The sequence below is a fragment of the Pseudorca crassidens genome, chromosome 15 (genome assembly GCF_039906515.1).
Source record: "Pseudorca crassidens isolate mPseCra1 chromosome 15, mPseCra1.hap1, whole genome shotgun sequence".
In the NCBI taxonomy this organism is placed as follows: Eukaryota; Metazoa; Chordata; class Mammalia; order Artiodactyla; family Delphinidae; genus Pseudorca; species Pseudorca crassidens.
In genome coordinates this window covers 65,327,726-65,352,532 of record NC_090310.1, presented here as the reverse complement: position 1 = coordinate 65,352,532, position 24,807 = coordinate 65,327,726, and the positions used below count along the sequence as shown (strand labels likewise).

The 24,807-nt window shown below is 57.7% G+C and overlaps 1 protein-coding gene across 4 annotated transcripts; it reads right to left on the bottom strand.

Annotated features, from left to right (window-relative positions):
- Positions 1 to 33: 33 nt before the first annotated feature.
- MYH7B (myosin heavy chain 7B) lies at positions 34 to 23,301 on the bottom strand. Of its 4 annotated transcripts, XM_067707923.1 has the most exons (41): positions 23,196 to 23,301; positions 21,839 to 21,945; positions 21,528 to 21,671; positions 20,890 to 21,046; positions 20,572 to 20,599; positions 19,409 to 19,505; positions 18,989 to 18,991; positions 17,163 to 17,183; positions 16,920 to 17,012; positions 16,722 to 16,785; positions 15,576 to 15,674; positions 14,803 to 14,906; positions 14,551 to 14,689; positions 14,131 to 14,249; positions 13,890 to 14,039; positions 13,537 to 13,707; positions 12,282 to 12,461; positions 12,057 to 12,189; positions 11,900 to 11,976; positions 11,387 to 11,474; positions 11,068 to 11,185; positions 9,151 to 9,274; positions 8,913 to 9,049; positions 7,875 to 8,130; positions 6,686 to 6,928; positions 5,850 to 6,026; positions 5,618 to 5,763; positions 5,209 to 5,299; positions 4,742 to 5,131; positions 3,943 to 4,069; positions 3,737 to 3,855; positions 3,450 to 3,646; positions 2,976 to 3,325; positions 2,728 to 2,852; positions 2,518 to 2,633; positions 1,675 to 2,071; positions 1,476 to 1,601; positions 1,221 to 1,391; positions 1,025 to 1,129; positions 847 to 942; positions 34 to 392 (listed from the first exon to the last, which is right to left on the bottom strand). In XM_067707923.1, the coding sequence occupies exons 1-41, from the start codon at positions 23,284 to 23,286 to the stop codon at positions 180 to 182; spliced, it is 5,889 nt and encodes a 1,962-aa protein (XP_067564024.1). In that variant the 5' UTR covers positions 23,287 to 23,301; the 3' UTR covers positions 34 to 179. The 4 variants fall into 4 exon arrangements, with proteins under 4 accessions (XP_067564024.1, XP_067564020.1, XP_067564021.1 ...); XM_067707919.1 differs by lacking the exons at positions 19,409 to 19,505; positions 20,572 to 20,599; positions 20,890 to 21,046; ... (1 more) ...; positions 21,839 to 21,945; positions 23,196 to 23,301 and having other exon boundaries at positions 34 to 179; positions 255 to 392; positions 16,920 to 19,303; XM_067707920.1 differs by lacking the exons at positions 19,409 to 19,505; positions 20,572 to 20,599; positions 20,890 to 21,046; ... (1 more) ...; positions 21,839 to 21,945; positions 23,196 to 23,301 and having other exon boundaries at positions 13,537 to 13,620; positions 16,920 to 19,304.
- Positions 23,302 to 24,807: the final 1,506 nt, after the last annotated feature.

Sequence of the window (24,807 nt, the reverse complement as noted above, 5' to 3'; positions counted from 1 at the left end):
CCTCCTGAACCCCAAAGAACGAGAAGGAACCGGTAGGAGCTGCAGACGTGGCGTTTATTCAGGGTGTAGCAGAGCCTGGGGTGGCGAGGCTCCAGCAGGGATGGAGAGGAGAGGATCAGGGTGGGGCAAACAGCAGGTGTCCCTCTTCAGAGCCCAGGGCTCAGGTGTCACTCCTTGTGCTAAGGGGAGAGGGGTGCCTGGGTGAGCTGCCCCCCACGCGGAGGGCAGGGTGGGTGCCCCACACCACTCCTCACCTTGGGGCCCAGGGCGTCCCGGGTCCGCGCCCGCAGCTTGTTGGCCTGGGTTTCCGCCATGTCCGCCCGCTCCTCCGCGTCATCCAGCTCGTGCTGGGCCTTGCGATACTTGGCCAAGTTAGTGTTGGCCTGCTGCTCCTGGGGGCACAGGCAGGCCCGCTCACCCTTTGGTCACTGAAAGGGTCAGCACCCCCAGAAGGGGATGGCTTCTCCGGGTCCTCACCTCTGCTCCACCACCACTGCCCGCGGCCCTCCTCCCCCCTTGCCAGTACCCACAGCAGGAAGCGGGGTGGGGGGAGCCACTCCTTCCAGAGGTGCCCGTGTGCCAGACCTGGCCGGAAGGGGAAGGCGCATGCGGTCCCTTCAGAGACAGAGCTAGGTCTCACGTCTTGCCGGAGCTGTTAGAAACGTGTCTTCTCACTGGGCAGTGGGGTCACTGTCCCAACCTACACACTAAGCCAACACGGGGGAATCCACGGCCCAGCGATGGAGCAGGCCTGACCGGCTGCTGGCATCCCACCTGGCTGCAGAGCCTGGGGCCAGCTGTAGAAGTTGGGTGACCACAGGCATCCTCAGACCCCCGTGCACTCACCGCCTCTTCACACTGACGTTTGTAGTTCTTGACCTTGCTCTGCAGCTTGTCCACCAGGTCCTGCATGCGAGCCAGGTTCTTCCTGTCCTCCTCGGCCTGGGCAGGCAAAGGGGATTCAGGTCTTTCCCGAACCAGGCCAGCTCCAGGGCTGCCCCCCTAGGTGGACCTGGTCACCCACCTGGTACGCGAGCTCCTTGACCCGGCGCTCGTGTTTCCGCACCCCCTTGAGGGCCTCGGCGTGCTGCTTCTGTTCTGCGTCGAGCTCGGCCTCCAGCTCCCGCACCTGCGAGCAGCCAGCCAGTGGGCCTGGTGCCCTCAGCCTGCCCTCGGGTGGCCCACCCTGCAGGGCAAGGGACTGGGAGGGCCGCACACACCTTGGCCTCCAGCTTCTGCACCTGCTTCTTCCCGCCACGGAGGGCGGCTTGTTCTGCCTCCTCAAGCCGGGCCTGCAGCTCCCGCACCGTCTGCTCCAGAGTCTTCTTCATCTGTTCCAGGTGTGCGCTCGTGTCCTGCTCCTTTTGCAGCTCCTCTGCCATCATGGCTGCCTGTGCGGGAGGAGGTGGCGTGGTCGGGGGTCAAAGTCCCTTCGGGCTCTGCTCGGGGCCCCCACGGTCCCGCCCCAGCCTCACGTCGGTGATGGCCTTCTTGGCCTTCTCCTCGGCTTCCCGCCTTTCCTGGGCAGCCTCCTCCGCCTCCCCGCTCAGCTGGGCCAAATCCACCTCTAACTTCTTCTTCTGGCTCAGGAGGCCTGTGTTCTGAGGGGGGGCAGGGCTTTAGAGTCGGCCTTCAGGCCCCCGCCCCGTGCATCCCTGTGACCCCCGTCCTCACCTGCGAATGCAGGAGGCTGAGGCGCTCGGTGGCCTCCAGCAGCTCCTGCTCCGCCAGCCGCCGGCTGCGCTCGGCCTGCTCCAGGGCGGCCCGCAGCTCTTCCAGCTCCGCGGCCAGCAGGGCGGCCCGCCGCTCCAGGGCCTGTGCCTGCTCGTGGAGCTCGGCCGCCAGCCGCTGCTCCTCATCCCGCCCCGCCTGCTCGTCCTTGAGTTGGGCCTGCAGCAGCCGCGTGGTGGCCTGTGCCTCCGTGGCGTGGCGGGTGGCGTGGCCCAGCTGTAGCTCCAGGTCGTTGAGATCGCCCTCCATCTTCTTCTTGAGCCGTAGCGCCTCGTTGCGGGCCCGAGTCTCTGCATCCAAGGAGGCCTGCAGGGACTCCACTGCCCGCTGGTGGTTGCGCCTGTAGTTAGGAGGGATGAAAGGAGGGGTCGTGGCCTGCGAGGGACTTGCTTACAGACACGCAGGGAACACTGGAGACGTGAAGCCAGTTGGGGAATAAGTGACTGATCTCTCCCCGGTTTCAAGCCCCTTGTGTCTGCCTGCCTGCTGCCCATCAGAGCAATTTCACAGGCAAGAGTGAGGCCCCAGAGCAGACAGACAGGGACTGAACTCTGGCTCTACCCCCACTGTGTAACCTTGGGCAAGTCCTCTGGCCTCTCCGAGGTTCACCTCCAAACTGTGGACGATAGTCCCCACCTGAGAGGGTCGTGGGTATGGGGGCATTAGGTGTCTGTGCCAGTCCCCCGCACAGTGGGGCTCAGCCAACATCACCTGCCCTTCTGCTCTCAGGTGGTTGGGATGGGAGAGGCTGTCGGCCCGGGGAGGAGGGACAGCCCGGCCCCGCACCTCAGGTCAGTGCACTCCTCGTCTTTCTCCACCAGTTTCCGGTCCACCTCAGCCTTGACCTGGGAAAGCTCCAGCTGGGTCCGCAGAGTCTTGGTCTCCTCCAGCTCCAGGGCCCCCTGGGGATACAGAGCAGATAGTATGGTGGTGGGGCCGTGTGTGTTGAGAGGGGAGGCCAGGGAGCAGCGGGTCAGTGTCCACCCCGCCCCTGACCTCGGCCTCCTCCAGCGCAGCCTGGAGCTCGCTCTTCTCCCCTTCCAGTGCCTTCTTGGCTTTCTCCAGCTCCTGGATGCTCTTCCCGCTGAGGCTGACCTGGTCTGTGAGGTCACTGATCTCCTCTGCAGAGTGGACAGGGCACTGAGGGGCCACCCCACGGCTCATGCTCCAACCGCATCACCCTGTGTGACCCTGAGGGACTCCCAGTGACCCCAGAGCGGCTCTGACCCTGGGGTGGGTCGTACCCTGCAGGTTCTTGTTCTCCCGCTTGAGCGTCTCCAGGGCCTCGAGAGCCTCCTCGTGGCTGTGCCTCAGCCGGAAGAGCTCCGTGCCCAGGCTGCGGGCCTCCCTCTGGGCCGCCTCCAGCTCCCGCTGCATCTCCTCCTCCTGCCGCCGCCGCTCCTCCAGCGCCCGCTCCAAGTGCCGCTGCTTCTTGTCCAGCGCCGCGGCCGCCGAGGTCGCCCGCTCCAGCTCCAGGGTCACGTCCTCCGACTCTGTCTGCAGCCGCAGCTTGGCCTTCTCCAGCGACGAGCACTTGGCATGAGCAGCCTCTACCCCCGCCTCTGCCTCCTGCAGCCGCAGTGCCAGCTTCTTTCTAGGCCACGGGAGCAGACAGGATCTGGATGCATAGCTGAGCCCTGCATCTCCCCTCACCCCTGACAGCTCGAGGTGCAGGCGCCGTCCCTGTGTGGTGACGGCCTGGCCCGCAAGGCACTCACTTGGCCTCCTCCAGTTCCTCGGTCCTCTGGATGGCATCTGCCTCGTACTTGCTCCTCCACTGGGCCACCTCGGCGTTGGCCTTGGACAGCAGCCGCTGCAGCTCGGCCTGGGCTTCGGCCTCCTCCTCGTGCTGCTCCCGCAGGAGGTCACAGTCATGCCGCGAAGCCTGCACGGCATGGGCCAGCATGCTCTTGGCCTGCAGAGAGCCCAGTGACCTCAGCATCGGGCCGGGCCAGTGGCCCTGTGCCCACGCCGCCTGCTCTGTGGCAGCTAATGGCTGGCCCACCTTGCTCTCCTCCTCCAGCTGCCGCCGCAGTTCCTCCAGGCTCTGGGTGGCCAAGGCCTTCCCACGGCTCAGCTGGCTAATCAGAGACTCCTTCTCCTCCAGCAGTCGGCTCAGCTTCCCTGCAGGCCAAGGGGAGAGCCGGCAGGTCAGGTGGGTGAGGGGCAGCACCCAGCCCCCCTGTGGCCCAGCCAAGCCCCCGGCCTCACCACTCTCAGCTTGTAGCCGCCCCTGCTGGGTGCTGGCATCCGCCAGTTGCCGCTGCAGCTCCTCCACCTTGATCTTGGCCTCGCTCAGCTGATCCTCATAGGCCCGGCACAGCTTCTCTGCACTGGCCTGGGATCCGGGGTCAGGGATCAGAAAAGGTTTGTGACTCACAGGGCAGGATCTAGGGCTGCCAGTCAGAGATGGGGACCCGGAGTCGGGAACTAGCAGGCTAGACACGTGCCCAGGAATCAAAGGGAGAACAGAACCCCACGTTCAGGGTCGGAGATTCTATTGCTGGACTATGGCTTAAGAGATGAGTGTCAGAAGTGAGAGAGGGCTGTACTAGTCCCAAGGCCGGTGGGTCAAGGTGAGGTTAGGATACTAGAGTCTGAAGTCGGCCGGGGACACTGGTCAGAGGTCAGCTGTCAAGCTTAGGTGGTACAAAGGTCAGGGGTCAGGGTTGGGTGCTGGGATTAAGGACAGGAACAGAGTCAGGACAGGTATGAGGTCAGAATTCAGAGGTCAAGGACTGAGAAGTTGGAATTGGATACTGGGTCAAAAATCCCCTGGAGTCAGGGCACAGAGTTTAGGAGGTAGAGTCTGAGGTCAGGACTGGTGTGGGGTTCAGGCTGGGTGTCAGGTGAATGGGTCAGGGGTCCCGATCGGGTGTAGGGCCAGGACTAGTATGGAGCCAGATTGGCAGCGGGTGGTCAGGGGTCAGCTGCTGGAGTCAGAAGGGGTTCAGTCAGGATAGGCTGCTAGAGTCGGGTCAGAGGTCGGGATCAGGAAGGAGGCAGACACCTTGCCGCGGGCCAGAGTCTCCACGCTGGCGCCCAGATCGTCCACCTCCATGCGGAGCTCGCTCTTCTCCTTTTCCAGCTTCTGTCGCGCCCGTTGCAGACTGTCCGCCTGCTCGCCCAGCTCGGCCGCGCTCTCCGCCTGCTTGCGCCGCAGCGCAGCCACTGTGGCCTCGTGCCGCAGGGCCGCCTCCTCCAGTTCCCGCCTCAGCCGCCCCAGCTCGGCCTCGTGCTTCCGGCAGCCCTCGCGCTGCCCCGTGGACGCGCCGCCCACCTCCTCCAGCCGCTCGCTCAGCTCCGCCAGCTCCCGGGCTGCTTCTGCCCGCTGCTTCTCCACGCGGGCCCGGGCCGACCGCTCGGCCTCCAGCTCCTCTTCCAGCGCCTCCGCCCGAGACTGGGGATGCGCAGGCGGCAGTGTCACCTCTGAGGGCCTCCGACCCAGGTTTCCGCCCACCCCCATCCCCCGCACACCTGCAGCTCCTTGATCTTCTTCTGCAGCTGGGCCCCAAGGAGCTGCTCGTCCTCCACTCGAAGGTTCAGCTGACTCAGCTCGGAGTCCTTTCTGGAGGTCACAGGGTGGGCATGAGCCGGCCCAGGGCCTAACTCCCATCCACCTGCCTGGGGCCCCTCCGTACCCGCCCCCAGCACACTCGCTGACTGAGGCACCTCACCCGGAGCAGCCCTAAGTGACCTCATCCCTGTGTTCCCTCTCAAGGCCCGGCCCTAGATCGTGGCCCTTGGTGACCCCCTACACCCTAGGGTTCAACCTCTGCTGTGATGCAGAACCGACTAGAGTCCAGGTGGGTGAGAAGTGGGGTGCAGGTTCAGGAAGCCCCCTGTGGCCAGGAGGTTGGGGCTGAGGCCCCCCCACCACACCTACTTCTGGAGCTTCTCCTCCAGCTGCTGCTTGTCCTGGGCAGCATCCGTCACCGACTCCTGCGTCAGTTTCAGGTCACCCTCGAGCTTGCGTTTGGCCCGCTCCATGTCCATGCGCAGCTTCTTCTCTTGCTCCAGGGAGCACTCCAGCTGTGGGCAGGACGGGGTGAGTGGGCTCCGCACCGTCCCGGCTGTCCTGGCCCCAGCACACAGCCGCTGCCGTGGCCCTGACTTACGTCTTCCACCTGCTGCTCCAGGCGGGCCTTGGCCTTGGCCAGTGCGCTCACACGGTCCTCCTCAGCCTGCAGGTCGCCCAGGGCCTGCTGGTGGGCCTCCTGCAAGGCCTTCTTCTCCTTCGTCAGCCGGGCCACTGACTCCTCCAGCGCCACCATCTCCTCCATCAGGTTCTTCACCTGTGTCAGGGCCAAGGTCACCACGAGGATGCCTCCCCCGCACTCTGGTCTGAGCAGCCGCCACACCATGTCACAGCAACCGTCCCCTTCGAGCCAGGGAACCTCGGGCGAGTCACTTCATTCTGAGCCTCAACTTCTTCACCCTTAAGGGGTGATTATAGCACCCTCCTCGAGGGATTAATGAGCAAATGCTCACAAAGCCCTGTGCACAGTGTCCGGCCCAGAGTGAGAGATCAACAGACACCAGCTATTTTGGGGATGCACAGGTGTTTAAGCAGCTGTTTCCTAGTCCTGCCTTCCTCGGGGAGCACCTGTGAGAACCCGAGTAAGCGGCTTACCCTGCTGAGGCCCACTTTCCCCTCCTGTATGAGGGAGTCAATACCCCGAGTCTTTGAACCACCTGGGCTCTTGGGAGGGTTCAGTGAGGGAAGGCACCCGGGGGACATGGAGCTGGTGGATGACAATCACTAGCATTTGCTGAGTACCTACTGCGGGCGAGGCCCTGTGGCGAGCGCCAGCACAGGCTAGTTACACGCTGAATCCTCACCCGCCCTAATGAGGGAAGTGCTGCTATTAACAGCAGCATTTGACAGATGAGGAAATTGAGGCCCACAGAGAGGAAGACACCTGCCCAGGGCCACAGCCGGCCCGGCCCACACCTTACTCTCCGTGGCTTGCTTCTCCTTCTCGGCCTTGGCCAGCGTCAGCTCCAGGTCATCAGTGTCCTTCTTGAGCTCTGTGCACTCATCTTCCAGCTTGCGCCGGCGGGCAGCCAGGTCAGCATTCACCTCCTCCTCGTCCTCCAGCCGCTCGCTCAGCTCCTTCACCTTCGCCTCCAGCTGCACCTTGGACTTGATGAGCAAGTGGCAGCGCTCCTCGGCATCCGCCAGGTTTTCCTGCTCCTGGAGGGGGACACGGGGAATGGGGCAGGGTCAAGGCAGCTCAGGGACACCAGGCCAGGCCCCGGAAAGCAAGTTCATTTGTCTGTGCAGAGGCTGGACACACGCTTAGTTGGGCTCCGGGACCAAGGAATACCGAAGACCTGCTCTTGGCCCTGAAGGCGTTCAAGTGTGGTGGGATAAGGGCTCAGGTAGAGGGATGGACGGGGCAGCAAGAGGGGAACGTTAGACAGGCTGGGGGCAACCCAGAGTAAGGCCCAAACAAGGGCTCTAGCAGAGAAGCCAGCTGCCAGCTCTGCCCACGCGGGGCTGAGGTGGGGGGAGAGCCCTGCACGGCCACGGAGGGCTCAGGTTCTCTGCCATCACTGTTTCCTCACTACCTGGCTGCATAACGTCTCCTGCTCTAGCAGGTGAGTTTGTGAGCACAGGCCTGTCTGTTCTCCCACCAATGTATATCCAGAGCTTCCATGGGGCCTGACACTCAAAGTATTTGCTGAAGGAAGGAATGGCTCTGTGGACTTGGGGAGGATCCGGACCCTTGATCTCTACCCTCTGGTTGTTACTGTTACCTGCTGCCTGGGTTCCCATGGCCCTTAACCAGAGAAGGGAGCATGCGGCTGTCTCGGGGATGGAGAGGAGGGGAGAGTTGGGGCTACACTGTAGCTCTGCAGGAAGCCACGGGGACACAAGGCGTGGGAGCATTAGGACACATGCATAGACTGGGTGGGGAGGTTGGGAACGTGGGAGGCTGCACACGGGCACAAGCCCATGAGCCTCCGGAATAGGAAGAAAGACCCGGGTGAGGCCTGAGCACCCAGAGCACGCCAGGTCCGCCCTGGCCGGGGATCTGGTTATGGTATTTCCTCGGAGCGGCCTGGGGTTCTCTGAGGGGGCTGGGGGCCAGGGGGCACCAAGTCGCAGAAAGAAACCCTGCTCCTCCCCTACTCACTGCCTGCAGCTGCAGGGCCAGGTCATTCTTCTCCTGGGTGACGCTGACGTGCGTCTCCTCCAGCTCCTGGCACTTGGCCTCGGCGGTGGCCAGTGCCCTTCGCAGCCCCCGCAGCTCTGCCCGCAGGGCCGCCAGCTCCGCCTCAGCCTGCGCCGAGCGTAGTAGTGGCTTCATCTTGAAAAAGAGCTTCATCCATGACCAGTTCTTGACGGCGTTGAAGGCGCGGATGTTCCACTGGATGGTGAACAGGGCATCCCTGGGGAGGGGCAGCCACAGGTGGCCAGCAGGTTCAGTGCCCCCCCTTCATAATGACAGCCCCGTTGTTCCCTGAGCACCTACCCTGGGCCGGACATTGCACTGAGCACTTCAGCGTGGGACCTCGTTAACCTTCCCAACAGCCTCTCAAGTAGGTCCTAATCCTCTGCTTTACAGGCAAACTTCAGGGTGAGGCCCAAGGTCACACAGGTCTGCCCCTGGGGTGGGAGCTCAAGAGCCCTGAATGGCCCCTGCAAGTGTCCTGAAGACACCAGGGGCGGTTAAGCCACTGGGCTCTTATATAAGGTCAGACTGCCTGGGCTCACATCCCAGCCTCCCACCTCCCGCCACAAGCCAGCAGACAGGCTCCCTCTGCTCAGACACCCCCTCTAGTGAACAGACACGATCATGGCACCTACCTCTCAGAACTGTCCTGTACTTTAACCGAGATAACTTCAAATAAAGTATCTTGCCCAGGGCTTGGCACTTAAGAGTCTTGGGAAACACTAGATGCCCTTCTTACTACTCCAGGCCACACTCTGGGATGGCCTGGAGTACAGGCAGGTTCTCTTACCCCAACTTCCGAGGTGAGGAAGTGGTAGCTGGGGGCTGCGTGGCACAAACCACAGCCTTGCCCCTTGGGAGGCACGCAGGCAGCCACACGGTGAAATCTGACCCACAGGACGGTGTGACAGGGTTCAGAGAGTCTGGGTTCAGAGGGTTTTGCGAGCTGGGGGACAGTGGCTGTACCCCCGCATCACCCCACCCCCTTCCGACACCCACCTGCCTCCAAGCAGGCGCTGGTACTCGAGGCGCATGAGGCGGCCCCGGCTCCGTGCCTGCAGCAGTGTCAGGACCTTGGCCAGACGCTGGTCACGAAGCTCCTCCAAGACGCCTAGAAGCCCAGCCTTGAAGAACACCTGGGGTGCGGGCGGTAGGTGTAACCCTCAGTCGCCTGCGTGACCCCTGCAGTGTGACTGCCCACATCTGGTCCAGCGCCCTAATTCCCTTGTGCCCTGACCTTGGTATGGCCAAACTGGTACTGGGTGTGGTCGATGTTCAGCGAGGCCAGCAGCTTCTCTGTGGCCTTCCTGCTGTCCATGAAGGTGTCATCCGGGATGGCACTGGGGTTCAGGATGCGGTACCTGGGGGAGCGGGGAAGGGCTGGAGAGGAGGGTGCTGGGCAGGGAGCCGACGATTGAAGAGGCTGGCCCCTCAGAGGCCGGAGCAGAGGCTCCAGAGGGGCACCCCCTGAACAGGCTGGCGGGGGACGGCCTTGTGACACTGGAGGACTGGGCATCCTCGGCGTTAAAAGCTTGGGTAGCATTTAAGTGCATTCAGGAGTTCAGTTCTTTAAGAGCCTGCAGCATTTACAGAAGGCATACAGCACTTTTATAATTTTTTAGTTTATGATTTTTAATAATTTATCATTTTTTTCAGGAGGCCAAAAAAAGTAAAGAAGGTGATGTGTTACAGCATATCACAAACTGAAGGAACATTTGGGAGAGAATTCTAATCAACAAGAGCAAGGGTTCTGGCACACCCACTTTTAAAGGGGACACACTTGCACATGTGTACAGGGCTGTGTGGGTCAGGCTGTCGTGACCACACTGTGAAGGCAAAACCCTAGAAACACAAAAGGGCCCCTCACTAAGGGACTGATGAACAAAGCACCGGTCACTGGATTAGGGGATATTTTACTGCCGTAACAAAATGGCTGCTGCATGTGTCATTACCTTTATCCAAAGCCCTAGAATGTGCACCACCAAGTTCCATTACACCAACTGTAATGGAAACTATGGACTCTGGGTGATTAGGATGTGTCAGTGTGCGCTCATCAGCTGTAACAAATGTCCCGCTCTGGCGGGAGATGCTGATGATGGGGGAGGCTGTGCACGTGTGGGGGCAGGGGCTTATGGGAAATCTCTGTGCCTTCCCCTCAATTTTGCTATGAACCTAAAACTGCTCTAAAAAAAGAAAGTCTTAATTTAAAAAAAAAAAGGATGATGATGCAGACTTATGTCTATTAATAAGGAACAAATCTCCAAGACATAGAGTTACAGGGAAAAACAAAGAGAACATGTGCGTGTGCACCCGTGTGTACAATATTTGTATGGACACACAAGTATAACGGTCAGCGTGGATGGCCCCAGTTACTTCTGAAGGGGGAGGGAACTGTGCACGATTGCAGCCTGACAAAAATCAAACCTATAAAGGGAAGGCAGAGGGGCTAACAGCACGGACTGAGCCCTCACTTGGTGACAGCCATTACATAAAGTCTAGTCCCTGTGAACCCTCATTCAACTCCCAAATCTACCTCCAGCTCTGCCTGCCCCCCGACCCTTGAGCTCCAGACTAACAAATCCCATCTCCCCCTCAGCTTTCCTATCTGCTGGAGACATTTCTTTTTTTTCCGGCCATGCTGTGTGGCTTGTGGGATTTTAGTTCCCCGACTAAGGATCGAACGCCCAGGCGCTCAGCAGTGAGAGCGCGGAGTCCGAACCACTGGACGGCCAGGGAATTCCCTGCTTGGAGACATTTCAAAGTTGACATGTTCAAAGTAGAGCTCAATCCACTCTCCTCCTACTTCCCCACAAAATTTAAAAAATCCTATCTTGGTTTCTCAGTAAATCTACCACCAACTCCCCAGTTGCTCAGGCCAAATAACCAGAAGTCACCCTTGTCTTTTCTTTTTCTTTCTTATTCCACATCCAATTCATCAGTAGCAAGGCCTGTTGGCTGCACCTCCAGTATTTACCCTGAGCCTGGTTCACTTCTCCCCCAGCCCACCGCCCACCCCCAGGTCTCAGCCATCAGCATCTCCCACTGGGATACCTTCTGGCCCCCTCCCCAGTCCCCCTGCATCCTCCTCGGTGCCCTTCCGCCCCCTCAGGCTGGAGCTGGGGAGGAGCCAGGGCTGGGGGAGGGAGACACCCACCGTTGCCGGAAGTCAGCGTAAAGCAGCCTATTGGGGAATCCTTGTCGGCAGATCCGGATCCCCTCCAGAACCCCATTGCAACGCAGCTGGTGTAGCACCAAGAAGGCATCCATGATCCCTGGACATGGTGGGGGTTAAAGGAAAAGATTAGAGGTCAATGGACACAACTTCATGCCCCAGAAAAGACGAGGAGTTCAGGCACAGGGCTCACTTTGAGGCTGAGCAGGCCCTGCGGAGGGGGCAAGACCCAGCTTCCAGTCTGCCCTGTCCCCTCCCTCCAATGTGCCCCCATGCCACCAACCCACCCTGGGGTGACTACCTGGGGTCTTGTTCTCATTGGGGACAATGCAACGGACAAAGTGGGGCTGTGTGGCCCGCAGGTTGGTCATCAGCTTGTTGAGGTTCTCCTGGGGGTGAGGAGAGGGGAGAAAGCACAAGAGGGCAGAGAAGCAGAATTGGAAACCGCAGTGGATGAGCCCCTTAAGGACTGCGCAGTAGGTGCCTAAGCGTGTCTCTGCAGTGCTGCCCTTTCACTCTGCTCCTTGTGACCCTTTGCCCTCTTCTGTTTGACTGGGTCCCCGTTACCATCACCAAAGTCTTCACTCCCCCACCCAATCCCCGTGGCTCCAGCCCCATCCCCCGCAAACCCTGCCCAGGCAGCATGGGGACGGGAAGCAGCACAGACTTGCTGTGATGTTCACGTGGAGAGGAATTAAACATCACTGCAAGTCTTAACGGCCGCCCGCCCAGGGTGCAGGGGACAGAGCAGGGAGCCGGGACGGGGTGGAGGCGGCAGGGTGAGGGCCTGCACGAGGCCTAGACTGGGCCTCACCTTGTGTAGCTGGGACACCGTCTGGAATGATGCTGCCTTCCTACGCTTCTCTTTCACCCCAGACTTGGGGGGCTCGGCTAGGAGAGACATGGGACCAGTCACTCCAAGGGACATCCCCCTGTGAGTCCCCTACAGAATCTCATCCCTCTGTACTCACTAGAGCAGGAGCCAGCATAGTTCTCGTAGAGAGTAGCCAAGAGCTTGTTCTGCGACTTTTGGAAGATGGGGACCACCGTCTCATTCAGTGGATCCTTGTTTTTTTCCAGCCAGCCCACGATGCTGTAAGGCACCTGCCAGAGACCAGACGGGGGCTGAACTGAGGTGGGGGAACCCGGAGAAGGAAGGAGAGAGGTCAAGAGCTGGGGTTTCAACAGGCACCTACCACGCCCGCGTAGTGGACCACCTCAAAGTGGGCCTGGTATTTGCGCTTCTTGTCAGGCCGTGGCTGCTGGAAATTGGACGACTTCCCCGCGTGGTTGTCATAGAGCTTGGCCTGGAAGCTGGCATCTGAGGCCTTGGGGAACATACACTCCTCCTCCAGAAGGGACAGGATGCCCAGTGGCTGGGGACAGGGCCTCCATCAAGCCAGCCCATCCAGGCTGGGCTGGATCCCCACTTCCTGGAGCCCCTCCCTCTGGGAGCTTTCCCAGACCCTCCAACCTCAGCCATCTGCCCTGAGGGACGAAGAACTGACCTGCACCCAGGAGCCCTGTCTTCTAAGAAAGAAAGTTTGTGGTTTGGCTTCCAAGCCCCTTCTGCCCAACTTGCAGCTCTGAGTTGTTCTCTTTACTTATAAGAAGTGCGCAAACTCAAACCGGCATCCGTGGTCTCACACTCTCACACGTGGTACAGTCAAAAAAGGCAGTTGAGTTCAAATTCTGGCTTCCTCACTTAGTAGCTATGGGGCCCTTAGACCTCTCTAAGCCTCAATTTCCTAACCTGCAAAATGGGGAAATGAATACTTTCATTGCTGTTATAACAGCAAAAGCTGTCAACCACCTAAATGTCCACTAGTAGGAGATTACAGAAATGCATGAAAATCATCTGCTGCGTGAACTACTGTGCCTTCTTCAACAAAGCACCATGCTCAAAATACACTCCCAGAGAAAAGGTAGGACGAGAAATGCGTCTGTGTTCATAAGAAAAAAGAGATGCCCAGGATAAAGGACTGGGAGGAAACAGGTTGTGGTAGGATTGGGGGACACGTCTTTTCTCCTTTATTTCTGATTTTTCAATTTTTCTTTGATTTTTCTTTCTTTCTAGTCTTTGTACAATAGGGAAATGTATGTAATGTTTTATAGACAAATAAACAAACGCATCCTACCTTGCCCTGTAGTTCCGGACAGTTTTGAGGGTCCAAAGAAACTGTGGCTGCAACAGTGCTGGGTTGCACGCTCACACACACACACTGCTCACCAACACACAATCACACTCAATCTCCAATACACCTAGTCACACACATGCACACATTTCCATTCATACACACGTTACACACACATGTGCACAGCCACGCTCATACATGCACACACACATGCAGGCTTGCACACGCTCGCTCACACACAAGTGCGCATTCATTTCTGCTCACCCACTGCTCCCATGCCTTCCCTTCCTTGCAGTGACCTGGCCCCGGGCCTCACCTTCTCAATGAGGTCAATGCAGGGCTGCAGGTCCAGGCCGAAGTCGATGAAGACCCAGTCGATGCCCTCCCGCTTGTACTCCTCCTGCTCGAGCACAAACATGTGCTGGTTGAAGAACTGCTGCAGCTTCTCGTTGGTGAAGTTGATACACAGCTGTTCAAAGCTGTTAAACTATAGTGGGAGGCGCCCGGCTCAGCAGACCTCCTTGTAGATGGGGACAAGGAGACCCACAGAGAACAGGGGTGTGCGGGAGCTCACCCCACCTCCAGGCAGACACCCAGGGCTCCTGTCGCCACCCCCATGGTCCTCCACCCCAGAGAGAACAGAGCCTGGGGGTGTGGGCCTGCCCTCACCTCAAAGATCTCAAAACCGGCGATGTCCAGGACGCCGATGAAGAACTGACGGGGCAACTTGGTGTCCAGTGTCTGGTTGATCCGTGACACCAGCCACCGGAACAGCCGGTCATAGGTGGCCTTGGCCAGAGCCCCCACGGCAAACACCACCTGGAGGCGCGGGGAGGCTGCTCTGGGACCTGGCAAGGAGGGGACCCTGCCCCAGCTGTCCCCAGGTGGGCCCCGCCTGCCAGCCGCTCACCTGCTCCACGCTCTGACCCTTGGTCACATACTCGTTCCCCACACGCACTCGGGGGTGCAGAAGGCCTTTGAGGAGGTCTCCACTGCTGACCCCCATCAGGTAGGCAGCCTTGTCAGCACCTGGCAGGGCACATGGGTGAGATGAGGGGGAGGAGGCCAAGAACACGGGTACGTGGGAGCTCCACCGGCCTCCACTTAGGGTTATGAGAGGGAGGTTGGAAGAGGTTAAGTTCAGGGTCAGCAAACTGTACAGCTCAGGAGGGTGAGGGTCTGGAATTGAGAAGTCATGGTTTACAATCAGGGCCAGGTTAAGACTGAGGTCAAAGGCTGTGAACAAGGCTTAGGGTTAATGGTCATGGACTGGATGCTGGGATCAGGGTCAAGAGGATGACCAGGTCAGGCCAGGGTCAGGGCCCCTCACTCTCGGTGCCGTCGGCCTCGGCCTGCTCGTCCCGCTGCTTCTGCTTGAATTTCATGTTGCCGAAGTGCAGGAGGGCCCCCACGACCTTGTAGCAGGCACACTTCTCATCCACGCTGAAGCCCAGGATGTCCATGGCATGCTGGGGGTGGGGTGTGGAAGGCTCAGAGAAGTCTGGGCTCCTCCAGGGTTCAGCCGAGTGAAGGGCACTGGACCTGCTCCCCCAGGTTTCCTCCCCTCCCACCACACACATACGTCAGTGGCCATGAGCTCCTCCCCGTCATTCATGTGGTCCACAGTGATGACGCCCTGGCTGCAGAAGTGGTAGTCATAGGGGTTCATAGACAGAAGCAGCATGTCTGGGGGTACACGGGGCGGAGAAGGACAGGTCGGCTGTGTTCACCCAGCTCTCCTCCGTCTCCCCATCCCAGCGTGGTGGATCCTGGGAGCCAGCCCGGCAGGAGAGTGTAGGGCCCTCCCGAGACTTTGTAGCTTGAGTTTGTCTCCTCAACTCCCACACCCATGGCTTCTCTTTCTTTACAGTTCTGAGAAATGAGCCTCGGTCCCTACATCTCACTCATCTTTTGACCATTCCGCAAGCCACCCCTATGGCCCAGACCCTGTGCTGGGTGCTGTGGCCCAGCGAGGACCAGATTCTGCCCTTGAGTGGCTTGCAAGAGAGGGGAGCTGGGCCTAGACAGAGCCATTGCTCCCCACTGGTGCTAGGTGGGGCCTCTAGTGTCAGGACAGCAGGAGAGACAACCTTGCCAGGGCAATGGTGCTAAGGGGCCCATTTCCTAGCATGAGGAGGAGAGGGCTCAGCAAGAACTGGAAGTCCCAGGAAGGGGGTGGGTGGATAGAAGGGGCTCTGGGTCTCCAGGAAAGAAGGGATGTCACAGACCCCAGAACAGTGGGGGAACAGGTAGCCCAGGGCCTGCTCTGACGGGGGCCGGAACAGGGCTGGGCAGCCCAACTGCCACCCAGACCTGTGGGCTCTGATTCCAACCCCATCTGCTGCTGGCCCTCACCCTGCAGCTCTGGCTTCTTCCCCGAGAGGATCTGGTAGTAGACGTGGTAGCCTCGCTCACCAGGCAGCTGGAAGATCACCCTTGACTTCTCCAGGAGATCTGGGGAAAAGGGAGGTGCTGGCCTAGTTTCCCGAGTGGGTCACCCCACTATGGCTGAGGGGCAGGGAGGAGGTGTCAGCAAGGGGCCGGGGTGTGTGTAGAGGTGCCGTGTCTGCACACATGCCAGCATGTGCTGAAGGGTGTCTCTCCATCAGCACATGTGTCACGGTGTGGGAATGCATATGTTTGTACGTCTGTGTGTCTCTGTGTGTGGGTGTATTAATGTAGCTGTCTGTGTATGGGTCTTGATTTGTCTATTCTTTCATCTGTGCTTTCATTCCACCATCCACAGACCACACTCCTTTCCTCCAGAGCACTGCTGGTGTGTCAGTGTGTCCACCGAGCAGAGCCTCTGTGTGTTTGTGCATGGGTCGGTCGGGGCATGAATTATGACGTTCCCGCCTATCACCACCTGCCCATGCTTATCCATCAGCATCTGGCCATGCACCCCAAGATGGGGAGCAGTCAGCGTGGGGGCCCCTCTATGCATGCAGCCTGGGTACCTGGTGTCTATGCAGCAGGTCTGGGTCAGGTGGGCAATGACCCCAGAGAGGCATTGGGGGAGGCTTCCAGGAAGAATGGGGACTCGAGGTGTAGAGATGAGGCCACGGCAGGAGGGGCACAGGCCTGCCCTATCGAGCACCAGAGAAAAGACTGGGATGGTGGGTGAGGGGAAGGGCCCAGTCACAAGGAGCCTGACTGGCCAAATAAAGATTTGGGTCTCCATCTTAAGGCGATGGGATCTGGAAAAGGTTTTTAAGCAGGAATGCAATGTGGTCAGATTAGTCTCTAAGAAAAGATCACTCTGGCTGAAAGGAGATCCAGCAGAAGAATGGAGAATGGAAGACTACATGGGGGCTGGGGGAATGTTCCAGGTGAGAGGTGAGGTGGCCTGAGCTGGGCTGTAGCCAGGGGATGAAGAGAAGCGACTGGGACAGGTGGGAGCCCCAAGGACTTGATGACAGACCTCAGTCTGTCTGAGCGGAAAGACTCAGGCCTGGGCCTGTTTCCCCATCCTCACCCTCCCCCACCCTCTCCTAGACTCACAGCTGTCAATATCCGCGGATGCCAGCTTCCCAGAGGGACCAAAATGAATGCGGATGAACTTGCCCTGTGGGCAGAAAAGCAACCTCAGTTGGGTGCCCAGCCAGCGCTGCCCTATTCGTCCAAGGCTCCCACCACCTTGTGTCTCCCCACGACAGACCGGGCTCCACCCACACCCGGCTCTCCCACTGCAGCACTCACGAAGCGGGACGAGTTGTCGTTCCGCAGGGTCTTGGCATTGCCAAAAGCCTCCATGGCAGGGTTAGCCTCAATGATTTGATCCTCGAGGGTGCCCTGGTGGTGGCGGGCCAAGGGCTCTGTCAGCCCGTGGTCCCGGGGTCTCGGCCCAGCCCAGACAACCTCTGGTTGGGAAGGGGAGGGGAGGAGGGGTCCCCAGGACCTCATAATTGTTGCCTGCCCCACTCACACCAGCCCCATACCTACCCTGGTCTTCGCGGCCAGAAACTGCCGGGAGGAGAAGGAAGACAAGTTAGAGGCTGTGAGGTGTCACCAGGCGGGAGCAGGCAGTGGGTGGCGAGCGGGACAGTGAACGTTAGTCACCCAAATGTACACCCCCCACCCCGACCCCTCATGCCCGACCCTCCAGGGACTGTTAGAAGGAGAAATGCTAGAAAGTAGAGCAAACATGGCCCTAGTCAGGGGCTTGAGGCAGGGGCTGCGTCTGGGGGTCTCCTATTCACAGCCCCCCCAAGCCCTGTCTCTGGCCTCCTCCATATCATTTCATTTCCCATGCCCCAGGAAGCGACCCTGCCCCAAGCCCTAGAGGTTCCTGACTACAGTCTACTCCCCTTTAGAGCCCAGCTCAAATGCCCCTTCCTCTAGGAAGGCTTCCCTGACGCTCTGAGGCTGGAAGAGACCTCTTCCTGCCCAAACCTCCTGACCCCTCCCCTCCTTCTATGACTTCCCATCTTCACACTACTCCTCTGTACTGTGATGAGGTGCATTTTCATCGTACAGTTGTACACCGACTATTATTCAAAATAGTGCACCCTGTCGGTGCACATTATTAGCCCTAATTTGCAAATGAGGAAACTAAGACTCAGAGCAAGAAAGTGATCTGCTCCAGATGGCACAGTAAGTCAGGGGCAGAGCAGACACTGAGCCCAGGCATCCTGCTTTCCACGATGCCCGAAGCCACCCATATGTCTCATCTAGAGGGACTTACTGAATGGAGGGGATCCTCCCCCCGTTGCTCTCCTAGCCTCATCCTTGTCTTCCCTCCTTTTCCCTTTCTTTCTCTTCCCTACTCTGGATCCCAGCAGCCTGGGAAAAAAGGGAGAAAAAGGAACGAATAGATTTTGGAGTGACAGGTGCCATGCCACCTGTCCCACGCCAGGGGACTGTGGTTATTCACTCACCTCCAGGGAGCCTAAGACTTAAAAATCCCCCTGAGGTATTGCTGGGGAGACAGAGGCAGGAGAGAACCGGCAGGAGCCCCTCCCCCGAGCTCCACCCCACACATTCATATCCAGGGCTTTTGAACAGGGCTGTCTTTGGAGATGTGGTCAATTTGGGGGCCGAGGGGAGGGAGGTTGATAAGGCTCTTAAGCGCCAGCACCCATGGCCCCTGCGGGGGGGCAGCCTTTCTCTCTACCTCCCCTGCCTGACAGCTCCCCCCAACCCCAACTCCACAATGCAGGGCTCCTTTCTGCCCAGGTGCCCCCTACCCCCGCCCCTCCCAGCTGCATCCCTGCCAGCTCCCTGCCCTCCATTCCTGTTCCTGGACCAATACCCGACTTTCTGTAGCATCCTCAGAGACACTTTGGGAGTTGGGAAAATGGGGTGGGGGGGAGGGAGGAAAGAGTACCAAAAAGTCAACAGCAAAAACAAAACAACCACCACCACACCAAAAAAACAAAACTGAAATAAAAAGAAAACACAAGAAAATCAACGGGGAAAATAGGAAGAGGCAAAAAGAAAAAAACTTTAAATGGAAAGAAGAAAGAAAAATGTCCCAGAACAAATGCAAGGCTCAACAGGACCAGGAGTAGGGGCTGTGCAGGAGGAGGCCTTGGGTTTCTGGAAAGAAAAGGCAACCCATTTTGGGGTAGGGGAGCACACACAGAGCTCTGAACAGCTGGCCCTGGCGCTAGGAATGAAAGTTGTACCTCGAAAACAAAAACAAAACAAAAAATTGGTTCCCCCATTGTTTCAGAAAATTTCAAAAACCATAAAGAAATCATGGGGTGCAAAACTGCCCCTTAACCTTGGCTGTTGGGAATGCCAGGTGCCCTTGTCTCTGGCTGAACCTGCTTGTTTGATTAACAGCAGGTAACTGTATCTTTGGTGCATGAAAACTAAGAAAACAATTACTTCTTGGTAAAAGCAGCCTACCTGGTAAACTCTTTCAAAATATGAAGGTCATGATGAAAGGGAAAAAATACGTAAAATGCTTAGGAATAGCAATGTGGTCCCACCCGCTGTGTTCCAGATGGGAACAGTGAGGCAAGCCTGGGACCACGTCATACAATGTGACAGAGAATGGCCACAGCCTCGCTGGTCGAGCCTTGCTCAGGCCAGAGTCTGCCACCAGGGTGGGAGGCTCAGGCAGGGCTGGAGGCTCTGGGGAGTCAACTTTTTAAAAAGAAAAAAAGAAGAAAAAAAAAAGGAGAAGAAAGAAAAGAAAAACAGAAGCAGCAGGGAGCAGCGCCCGCGTGGGCGAGTCTTACGGCCTTCTTGCCCAGCCCGTCTCCCAGGGCAGCGACGATGGCAAAGTACTGAATGACCCGCTTGGTGTTAACCGTCTTACCGGCCCCCGACTCTCCCCTTGGACGACACAAACATGAGTCACCAATGTCCATCTGACTACTCTAATTCCTCCCATCCCCCAACGCCCTACCCCTCAAGCAGGGCCCCTCTGCCCTCCCCACACCCAGCTCCCAACTCAGGACCCACACCCCAACTCAAAACTCCTGAGATAAATTAGCCCTCAGAATTGTTTACAAAACAAGCGAACATAGACCATCCCAGTGAGATGAGAAAACACATTATGATGCCACTGTTTACTGAACACTAACTTACCGCCAGACACTGGGCCAAGTGCTTTACCTATATTGGCTCATTTAAGCCTCAGAAACCTGTAAGGCAGGCACCATTATCATCCGCTTTTGATAGATAAGGAAATGCGGCTCAGAGAAGTTATGTAGCTGTTTCTGCTGTGTGCCAGGTACAGACATTAACTCACTGACTCCTATAGCTCTGTGTGGTAGGTAAGTAGGATTGTTCTGTCTTTTCTGATGAGACTCAGAGGCCCAAGCACACCAGCAGGAAGTGGACCCGTGAGAACTTGAATACAGGTCTTTCTGGTTTCAAAGGTCTTGATCTTCACCAGCAGGCTGCACACACACACACACACACACACACACACACACACACACACACACGAACGATGTCCATATTGGCTTGGCTGGATATAAACTTGGTATGTAAGAATTCTACCACTTACCAGTGAAAGCAAACAAAGGATTAGAAATAAGATTCAGAAATATGGAGACGGTAAGAAGGAGGAAAGGGGTCTCCCCACTCCCCTTGAGCAAGAATCAGAACTCCCAAAAGATCAAGGTGGGAGAAGATTCCAGGCCCTAGGGACAGAGGGTATCAGGGCTGGTGATCAGTCTGGTACCCCCTTCCTGCCCACCACCCATAACACATCTGCCCAGAATAGGGGGCAAAGAAAATGCTCTAATTTAGTTTCACCTGGGACACTGACTCCAGGCGGTAAAACCCCTGCCCTAAGCACTTTGTATTCAACCTTGGGATATGATTTTAGTTCCACTCTCTTCCTGCCAGATGGCCAGCATTTCCCACCCCATCCCCAGAGCCCCACACTCACGTGATCAGCATGGACTGGTTCTCTCGGTCTGGAAGAAAGGGGAGGAGATAGACAAGTTAGCCAAAGTGAGGGACCAGCCACAGGTGGAACACCTTGGGTATCCTTGGCGCTGGGGAAGCCCCTCCACCACCCAGGGCCAGAAACGGCAAGGACCAGGTGGGACCTTCAGACTTCAGGCCAGCTCCCACTTAGAGAGACAGAAGGATATGCTAGAGTGTCCAGCAGCATCAAAAGGAGGGCAGTGCAAGTGGAGGGAAGGGGGTCCTGGAGCCGGGGGAGGGGCCTCGGGTGGGGGAGAGGAGTCAAGGCGGCCCTTACTGCGCAGCATGTCATTGTAGGCGTTATCTGCCACCGCATATATGTGGGGCGGGGCCTCCGAGCGGCGCTTTCCCTTGTAAGCGGCTACCACAGAGGCTGTATAGATCGGGAGCCATTTGTAGGGGTTGATGGTGACACAGAAGAGGCCCGAGTATGTCTGAGGAGAGAGTGTATAGATAGGTTGTTGGAGGCCAAGTTCCCATCCCCAGGCTCTAGCCCTCGCAAAACTGTGACCCTTGCAAAATCCCCCAAGGAGCTGCTTAAGGTGCGATGCCACACCCTTTGTGGCCGCCCTAGCCCCGCCCTAGCCCTTACTCCTGCCCACAGCCCGTGGCCCCTTCACAGCCCCATTGCCCAGCCTCTGTGCTGCTGCAGCTCCGCCCCTACACTGTCGTAGCCAAACCTCCAGCCCTACCTCTAGCCCCGCCCCAGCCAGTGGCCCCGCCTCCACAGGCCCATGACATCACCCTACCCTGCCTCTAGCCCTGCTCCCCCACTGCACACAGCCCCGCCCCTTCCCCCGTTCTGTCCCCACCAAGCTGTGCCTCTTGCCCTAGCCCCGCCCCTGCTACTATGGCCCCGCCCCCACCACACACAGCCCCATCCCACCCGTGGCCCCTCCCCGGCCCACAGCTCACATAGATCATCCAGCGAGCGTAACGCTGGCGCAGGTTGTGCAGTACGGCTGCCTCGTTGAGGTGCGTCATCATGGCCATGTCCTCCAGCAAGTCGAAGCGGGGCGGGTTCATGGGCTGCAGTTCAGCTTCACGAACCGTCAGCACCTGCCAGGAAGGTCGTATAGTGGGGTGACAGGTGGGCAGGAACAAACTGACCTCAGCCTCTCACTCCTGTACGCTCCCAGACACCCTTTCATCAACCAGAGCACACTGGCCAGGAGCTACACCCGGGAAGGCAGAGGAGCTAATTCCGGGAAAAGGGGGAGCCAAACCTTCTGGTCTTTGGTCTCCACGTTGACTCTGCCCCCAGCAGCCTCGGATTTGACCTCAGCCTCCACGTAAGCATCCTGTTCATCAGGTACCCAGACCCGCTTCTTCCCTGAGTTTTGGGGAGAGCATGGGGGTTTTGAGAAAGGCTGACGCACATCCAGGGGTTGGGGACCCGGCTGGGGTTCCCAGATCGTGTCTACACAGCTGTGCCCCTCCTAGGAGGCCCTGTCAGGATGCAGGAGTACCCAGAAAAGATCCTTCCAGACACAGACTCCCAGAAGGGCAGAGCTGGGAGGGTCCCTAGAGATCTCCTCAAAGGATCCCCTGACTGAGGTTACAGTCCCTCACAGCCCTGGATTACACACTTGGATTCAGATTCCTGCTTCTGTTGTATTTGCCCTGTGACCTCAGGAAAATCCCTCATTCTCTATGGGCCTGTCCCTCAAAGGTAACATTATGGGCATGTCCTTAGTTCCCATATGGAGCAGCCCTCAATATCAGGCACTTAATTCTCAGTGGGTTCTGCCTCCCCCGTTTCACTGAAGACTCAAACCCAGGTCTTGTAAGTCTGTCTTATGCTCCTTCCTGCCTGGTCAGCTGGCCCCAGAGCTACAGGGAGCCCATATTTCATGGCAGTTAAAGGCACAGACTCAGGTGTCCTGCCACTTACTAGTCAAGTGCCTTAGTCAGGACCAGCTCCATAACTTGCAGGCCCCAGTGTTAAAATGCAGATCCTCTTGTTAAGAAATTATTTACAGTTTCAAGATGGTGATAACAGAGTGTTAAATCGAGCATGAGGCCCCTCTGTGGCTGCAGAGGTTGCACACCCACGAAGCTGGCCCTGGCCCTGGTCTCCATCTCCCCAGGTTGTTGAGATGATGCATGGAAAGTCATCTGCTCTGGGCCTGGCACACAATAAGCACTTGATACACATTGTCTATTGTTATTATTGTCCTATGAGCAAACTGGGTCATAAATAGTAGCCTTTATTCCTGTCCCTGATAAACAGAGGCTTTGGCTCTATGGAAAGCACTAAAAATAACTCCAGCACAGGTTTTATGGACATGTGGAGGCAGCCTGCACACATACCAATCACTCTCATCTCAGAAGCTTCAGGCTCCAGCCACAGACGGCAGCTCCAGGAGGTGGGTGATACTGTCCCATTTTACAGAGGAGCAAACCGAGGCTTGCTCACAGACATACAGTGATGTACACAGGCTCCCTGGGATTTTATCCTCAGGGCTAAAGCTTTCAGGCCAGAGTGCTCCTTCAGACCCGAGCTGAGTGCCCCCCTCCCCACTCCTGGTCTGAGTCCATAAGGGCTTCTCTGTAGCTGTGCCCCACTCTGCCCTCACTTACCATCCCACAGGACAGTGTGCACCTTCATCTGCTCCTGGTAGCCCTGGCGGAGGTAGCGGGCAGACTCCCCAAGTTCACTCACATCCATCATGGTAGTGGCACTGAGAGGTGGAGGATGAGATCTTAGAGGTTCAAGGCAGTCCAAGGCAGCAGGCACTGGAAGATGGCAGTGACAGGGGAACTGAGGGACCAGGGGCCCCAAACTGGGGCATGATCGAAAAACCCACAAGACCTAATAGTAGGTGATTCCGTGGGGCTCCCCACTTCAGCCTCCCTGGTGAGGCAACACACACACACACACACACACACACACACACACTCTCTCTCTCTCTCTCTCTCTCTCTCTCTCTCTCTAACACCAGAGTATCCTCTCCCACAGAAATGGAGAGACTTGTGCCAGCCCATAGGCACCCTCACCCATCAGCCTGTCTGCCCTCCCTTGGGCTCCAACTCCAGCCCTGATCACCCACCTCAGCACCACGGTGAGGGCTGGGAGCTGGGCTACCCCTTTTATTGCCACCGTCAAGGTCAGCGGAGGAGAGCTATGTCAGCAATCTCCACGTGTCACAGCCCCCCCTGCCTGGCCACAGGACACAAAAGGCAAATTCCCTTTTATCTCCACCAGCACGGCCCCTGGGCTATTTTTACCTCCCATTGTCAGGGGATCACAAAGGCAGATAGAGACACTCACTCCACTCAGAGGTTGAGATTCAGACCGACAGGGGCAGGGACAAGGCAGGGAGAGATTTGGGAAGACTGAGGTGCTGGGAGAGAGAAACTGAGCCACAGGGAGTCTGATACACCCAGAAAAAGGTCCACACCCCCAGAAGTGGAGAGCAAGGAGACTCAGGGAGGGCGACCACAAAATGTACACTGGGACTATTTGGTCCAACCCTCTTTACACATCCAGAGAAACTGAGGCCCAGGGAAAGGAAAGCGCTAGCCAAACCTCACAGATAAACAGTGGCAGAGACCGACTCAAAAAGAGAAGCAGAGACACTAAGGCATCCCTCTCCAAGCACCTGGATGCTGTCTCTTCCCCACTTCCCCTCACCTCTATCCCTAGTTCTCTGAGGTCCCCTGGGGAAATTACACAAGAAGAAAACCAGACCTAGGACCATAGGCATAAAGGAATAATTTAGCTGAAGAGGAAGCAAATTGAGGAAATTTAGACCAATCAGGAGCCCCCTTCATAATGACATTTAAGATTCACAGGAAGCCAAGTTCCCACTCTTAGCCCCCTCCTGCACCCTACTCACATCAGGGGTTCGGGGTGCTGACACTCAGTCTGCCTTCAGAACGTGTCAGGGCACTTCCAGGCTCTCCTTTTCTGTCACCCCATTCAGGCCCTGGTGACGCCACAGAATCTTGGAGTCAGAATATTAAAGGATCCTGGAACCTTCAACACTGGACACAAAGAGGTCCAGAGCCAGGATTCCAGCCAGACATTAGGCTGAGCTCACAAAGAGAAATCCTCTGCACCAACAGGTTACCAATTCCAAATATACAGACATATCTATATTCTATAGGAATAATTTCAAAGATACATTTTCAACCATAAATAGTTCAAAACAGGCAAAACTAACGAATGATGATAAAGTGAAAGAGTGGT